This window comes from Poecilia latipinna, unplaced genomic scaffold, assembly GCF_001443285.1.
Source record: "Poecilia latipinna isolate Pla-1442-1.1 unplaced genomic scaffold, P_latipinna-1.0 Scaffold1733, whole genome shotgun sequence".
Classification (NCBI taxonomy): domain Eukaryota; kingdom Metazoa; phylum Chordata; class Actinopteri; order Cyprinodontiformes; family Poeciliidae; genus Poecilia; species Poecilia latipinna.
Genome location: NW_015114349.1, coordinates 121,887 through 128,727, shown reverse-complemented (window position 1 = coordinate 128,727; position 6,841 = coordinate 121,887). Strand labels below are relative to the sequence as shown.

General features: G+C 36.0%; 1 protein-coding gene across 1 annotated transcript in view; it reads right to left on the bottom strand.

Annotated features, from left to right (window-relative positions):
* Positions 1 to 130: 130 nt before the first annotated feature.
* LOC106964879 (laminin subunit beta-1-like) overlaps positions 131 to 6,841 on the bottom strand; it is a 22,957-nt gene continuing 16,246 nt past the window's right edge. Inside the window, exons 3-7 of the mRNA XM_015060641.1 lie at positions 5,034 to 5,203; positions 4,786 to 4,921; positions 1,868 to 1,941; positions 1,587 to 1,775; positions 131 to 253 (exon numbers count right to left, since the gene is read on the bottom strand). Of these exons, the coding sequence (XP_014916127.1) occupies positions 146 to 253; positions 1,587 to 1,775; positions 1,868 to 1,941; positions 4,786 to 4,921; positions 5,034 to 5,203 (677 nt within the window). The 3' untranslated portion in view covers positions 131 to 145. The remainder of the gene's footprint in view (positions 254 to 1,586; positions 1,776 to 1,867; positions 1,942 to 4,785; positions 4,922 to 5,033; positions 5,204 to 6,841) is intronic.

Sequence of the window (6,841 nt, the reverse complement as noted above, 5' to 3'; positions counted from 1 at the left end):
AGTTTTAAGTCAACATATTTTATTCCTCTAAATGTTTAACAACCCCAGACATTGGTAGTCTACAATGGTGTTAAATGGTTTGAAATGTTTTATTTAAAGTAACTTATTTAATTTTAATATACATCACATACATTCTCAAACACAGCTATTTTACTTTATCCCATAATATAAGCAGGAAGTAGGACCTACTCTGAATGTTGGGGCTGTATGGGTCCTCAATCTTGATAGCTGGATCCAAGACTCTGTAGATGACCTAGGTCAGGAAAACACACATTATCCCCCCACAAATGACTGGTAGAGCTAATTTACGCTACGCACCATGAGCCCAAATATTCACAGATCCAGAAAGGCTTAACTGGTACATTTGATCTGAGCACAAGAGATGCTGGTTATGCTTTGATATGCTTAGGGCTCATTTAAAAACTGAACTTTTTTTTTTTATGTCTTCTCCACACAAACAGATTTTAATCTGGCATACTGCACTCTCCAAAACTTAATGGCCCAAATAAGTAAGGGAAATAAAATGTACAACTTTTTAAAAACAGCAGTTATTTGGACGCTACTTTCTAAGTATCAGTTCAATCCCTTAAACAGAACTTAAGGTTTTGTGCTGAGGTAAGCAAAGAGACAGAGGACATAGAAGTAACTCCCTAATTTGTTATCAAGACGGTAAGTGTTTCCTTCAAGTTATGTTTTAAGAATGCGGTAATGTAATTGATAAACAATTGTATGGAGGACCAAAACTGAAAAAAAAAAAAAAAATGAAAAAAAAATTATAAATGACACGGCATACACTTAAAATGTATAAGGGCTGAAACACAGAAGAAAACCCCACATGTTTAGAGTTGCTTTTGATTCATTATTGGAACATTGATCAACATGCTTGATGTACATTTGCTTGATAATCTTGATGGCATTTAACAAAATGTAATGTTTATTGCTTGTTCATAAGTGGTGGCTACTATATTATGTTATGGTGTAAAGCACTTTGCCTGCAAGAGCCTTGTTGCTGAAATACGCTTTGCAAATAGGAAAAATACAATAAAATAATATAAATTAAATAGTTTTTAAAATGTTTTCATATTTTTTCCTTTTATTTATAGATGCATTTATGTCTTAATTTCAACAAGTTAAGCATCTGTCCATTTTATTACCCTTTTCCAACTGCAGAAGCAGACCAAAGCTAATTGCTTAATAACTATAGCAACTAAAAATAACTGTACATTTGCTTGATTTAAACTCAAAAGCCAAAGGAAATTAATAGAAAGCTCTCCAGATGTTCAAAATACTAAATTGTGGTTGGGATTTTTCCCCCCCACCAATAAAGATCCAAATCCAAAATGGCTGCCGAGATCATAAATATCCGCATGTCTAACCTTCTCATTCACAGCAATGCAATGGATAAAATGCCCTACAATTTGCTGTTACCAACCAATGACCACAACATGTGGTCTACATCTACATCTGGAATATAATGGTAATATTCACATCTGAATGTAGCTTTTTACATTCCTAGGACAACCCACTAGAGGCCGTGCAGGGCTTCAACATGTAAACATGTTTTTATAAGCACCAGTGGGAATTACCTCGCCCTCTGTCGATGGCTCCAGGTCAGAGTAACGTGACTCACAGATCACATCGTTGATATTTTGTAGAGGACCTGTAGAGACTCCAGGGAAGGAAACATCACAGTCATGAGCAAAGTAGCGATAGATCTGCCAGGTTCGACCAAAATCTGCTGATCGCTCAATAAGCATGGCAGCAGGGCGAAAAGTCTGCAAGAAAAAAAATGCAATGCTTTTTTTCTTATATTCTAGCACTAACTCTAATTTGTTTCAGGAAAGTGAGTGAAGTACCTTTATCTTACCTTAAATGTCATAATTAGATGAGTAAAATGAAACTCTGCCTCAAGATCCAACTCAATAAAAACATTTGACTTTCCTGAGAGAAAGAAAACATTAGTAAGACGGGTATACCCAAAACATTTCTTCCACTCAAGTAGTTAGAAATGAAAATTATAATGGAAATCACACTGCTTTACATCTGCATCAGACGTTCCTCACTGATGCAGTGAGAAACTGCATCAGATTAATGATTAAAACTATTATGATTAGTTTTAATCACTAATCATAATGGCTACAAATTGTGTAACATTGAGAGAATGAAAAAAGACTGGTTAGCAATTTATATCCAGTCATCATTAATGTTGGGTTTCCAATAGTTTTTTTTTAAAGGTGGTAAATGTTCATGCAGCAAATAACTTTAAAAAATTCTAAAGGGGCAGTATATTGTGTAAATTTGACTTTTTGATTACAGTTTGATTACAGTTATAATGTATTTATTCTCTCATCAAAAACATACCTGGAGGGTTGCTTTGATTCTATCATGCATATTTCACAAATACTTTAATCTCCATGGCAACCATCCAGCTGTGCACAACACCTGGGTGGATCTAGCGCCACCTTCAAGGCACAGCTCCTCCTTGGAGCTGCAGTTTCCAAGCTTCTGAGCTTTCACCTCACAGAGCAGCCCTCCACTTTACTCCCCCACTCAACTCCTCAAGACTAGCCAGCAGCAATTAGTAAACACCTGGCGGAACCACTCATCAGCTGAGCTTCTTATCATAGGAGCTTCTGTGAAATGCTGGTAAAAACTTTGCTAAAGGATTAATAGAGGCACCATGTTGTGATGACTTCCTGAAGGCGCTAAATGACAAAGTCATATTTCTTTTAAGTCATATTTGATATGTACTGAATTTTTATCACTGAAGTTAACACAGTTACTTGATTGTGCTATAAAATGGCACTATGTGCCTGGTAAACACATAATATTCCCCCCTTAAAAGCAGGAATCAGGGGAATTGATCAGGAATCAATTTATTAGTAAAACAAGTTTGCACAAAGTTTGGTATTAGATCACTTCGTATCATAAATAGGAGAGCAAGTTTCCCATCAGTGACCCTATTTTTAGGAACAAACCCACATTTTTAAACACAGTCACTCCAGAAACTTTGTATGTGTTTGCTTTATTCATTCTAAAACCAGTTCTGATGTTCATATAGGATAATTTTTATGTTTCATTTATGTTTTTTTTTATTTCTTTTTTTTACTTCACGTCTTAGGGGAAATCAAACCTCCCATCTACTCCCTATTATTTAAACAATGGGTTGCTACTGATGCCAACATCATGTTGCAACAAAAACAAGAATAGAAGCAGAAAGCAACTAAATGAGACTGAAAGGAGCACAGGAAGTACAACCTATTTATACTCCTGCTTTTCCATGATAGCTGTGTGCACACAGACAGAGATTTGATTGTGACATTATAGTGAAGCACAAGAGAAAGAACTGCTAAACCATGCAAGAAACGAGGCTTAAAATCTGAACTGCTATAATCTGAACTTTTTACCATTTTGTTTCTTTTCTGTTTGAGATCAGCAAAACTTTTCATTATTTTGTAATATGGTAATTAAATATACTTGCTGTAGGTCAAGCATAGAAACATGTATTTTGTAGGGAGGCGTCGCATATTGGAAAGCTGCATCTGCTTTGCTTGTCACTAATCTATTTGGTTGGGTGGATGGATTTTTTTAAAACCATTTAAAAGAAAACAGTATTTTCTACAAAATCTAAAATGTCTGGTTCATTGAGAGTGTGTGAGAGAGGAAGATGGTCAGAAGATTACAGGAAGAATACAGGGAGTGCAGCAAAGCTGTTCTATTTTATTATTTCAAACTTTAAACTTGCTTGATGAATTTGATCAACTCAGCAAGCTTTTGGAAAGTTAAAGATGTGCATTCTGAAGGAAATACACAAAGGTTGCTATGTTAGGAATAGACTAGCTAAGAAAATTGGAATGAGGTTTGTTTGTCAAATTAAAAGTTCCTTTTGAAAAAAAAAACCTTTAAGCAGGTATTAAAACATATTTTCCACAAGTTTCTGTACTTTGTATTAAAATACATTTTTGTTAGTCTGATGTAAAATTCAAAACTAAATGTGGTGTTTTTATTTGGCGTAAGCATAAAATCAACATAATTAACAGAAATAAAGGCTCCAATATGTCAGTCTCTGTGGAATTAATCAATATAACGTGTTCCTCTTGTGAAGTGAGTTACTGGACAAGATGAACTTTTCTATATTATAATTTACTGAAATGCCCCTTTAAAATATCAGCTTTATAATTTAATTATAGTGGTTTTATAAAAGACAGTTTAGCAGTGATTACTCTTAAACCTTTGAAGTGATTTTGGATTTTTGATTTGGGCCAGAAAATGTAAAACATTTTTTGAATACGGTTCTGATATCTTCTAATATGATCGCTTTCAAAATAGTCAGAATCAGCACAAATCCGTTTCAGCAGATCAAAACAAAAAAAATGGAGACTGGACACAAGTTGTGTGCATTTAGTCATAAAAAATATACGATTTTTTTCTTATTATTTATTTCCTCTAGATTAACTTTTATCTTTCCATAGGTTTTAATATTCTTTCCTCCTTCCCTTCCTCTGATGAGATGCCACAGCTGGGCCTGTTAGGCTGAGCTGAAGCTCCAGGGAGGATGTTGGCCACAGTGTCTTCATGTCAAATATTTATACTTCTCTACAGCTACAAGTTGCTTCGGACTTGTGGTTGTAAAATACTGCTTCGTCATCTTTCCCTCGACCCCTTTTCATTTTTATCCATTCTTAGATAGTACGAAAAAAGTAGCCACAAAATATAATTTCATTTACCACTCCCTCTGTAATTTACGTGGTTTGGTTAAAACACAAAACACAAGCATCCATTAACCGTTCTCTGACTGCCACCAGGACTTTTTCCGATGTGGTTTGAAGGTGGTGATAACATTCTCTATCCGGTGATTAATGGTGTTGTACACTGGGTCGTATGGTCGTCTGGAGTCACACTCAAAACATTTCTTCTCATCCTGTGGCAGGATAGGACAGCATCAAATATAGTGACAAGAAGAGAGGGAATTCAGGGATCAAATAAAAACAAACAAAAGTAAAAAGATTCTATAGGGAATGACAAACACTCACCTGCAGGTGACTGACAATGCAATATCGCTCTTTTTTTCTCATGCCACAAGTGGACGAGGCCTTCAAGTTTTTTTCCCTTCCAACCAACAAGTCCCCAGTTGCTGGATAACAGCTGCCATGGGCACAGCCGTGGGCTTGGTCTGGTTCCTTGCCAACTGTGGCAGCCAGGCCTGGAGGGATAGAAACCGGCTATGGATCAAAAAGAAAAATGGAGGAAACAGTACTGGCATAATTTGAAAACAGAGATTTATGACATTCATGAGCTGACAAATAATTAGTCTTCTCCTTTCCGCTCCATTGAGGACCAAAAAAGCGAACTCTGGTCTGGCTACAAACTTAGGTCTTGGTTTGGTTGATGTGAATTCCAATGCAGTTCAAATGCATACTGTATGCTGGGTTTCCCCCAGAGTATTATAAGCCTTGCAGGACATCAGGCTTTACTTGCACCCCAACTAGGCAAAGCATTTTTTGTTTATTTATTATAGGCTGCTTTTATACAGAAAAGACAGGTTAAAGAATCTCTTTGGTGAAATGGTTGGAAGTACAATGGCAGCATAATATCCTTGAACAAAGGATCAAAAACAAAACCAAAAAAAAATTAACTTAAACCATGGTAGGCCACTGGTTGACTGGTTGGGGCACAATGTCCAAGCTCTGCTACCATGGAGCTTAGCAAGGTTTCTGAGGGAAACCCTGCATATGAATACCAGCAGACAGGAGACTGCTCCAATAGCAGGAAGTGGATTACAGTGCAGGGGATTGTGCGTAAAAACAACCCAAACAACCCGAGTCTAGTGCGAATGGGAGAAATGACTCATGGGCTTTTGCTAAAAACAAAAGAGAAATCCTACAACTTCTCAAATCTAACAGCACTACATTTTTGTTGTTATTTTGTGAAGAAGGAATTTGTTTTCTGTTGAGGTTTTTGTGTTGTTACCTTCAGTGAATTTTGATGCAGAACTAGGGTTTTTTAACGGTTTGGTTTGACAGTGCCGTGTGAAAGCAAACCGCACCAGCTGAAAATATAACAAATGTTGCAATTCTGGTCCTCAATTGAAGTCTTCTGAGCTATCAAGTGGGAAAACACCTGGTAGTCCTGATAGAATACCTAAAGACTCTGGTAAGTCCACAAATAATCAGTTGACACCAACATAGACAAGGTTTTTAAGACTCTGAACGTGAAAAAGTCCTTAAACACTAAAGGCACATAGTCACAAATAGGAATGTGCAATATGGCATAAAATGTAGTAATGATATACATTACAATAAGTGTAAAATTTACAATATAAAAGGAAAAAAACAATCACATATTAATTGAGTGGAATGTATGCATTATGAGTTAAAACTTGTTTTGTTTTTGTGGATGTTATTTATATGTAATGTTTGTAACTTTAGTTTTATTTTGTTGTAATGATAGGCAGCAGCATAATTTCAATGATGACTTCCTGGATAAATCAAAGCTAAATAAATAAATGAAAAATATCTATAAATTTAATGTAATGGATGTCTGTGTTGACTCCTGCTCTTTCTCCTAAGTGTTGTGACTGGAACTAGTAGTCAGCTGCATTGCTTTGCATCGCTGGGATTCAGGCACATGCTTCGTTTTTGTTTGTATTTCCTCTTTTCCACATACTTTGCAAATTAAATTTTTCTGCTCCTGGATTTACTGTTTAACCCTCCTGCAGTCATAAGACACAGGGTAACCTACCCACAAGTTTTTTTACTCTGTGTGTAGTCCTGCAGGTTCCACTGTGCGCTTTTACGAGTTTGGTTATTTTTATTTGTGTGTGTGTGTGTGTGTGTGTGTG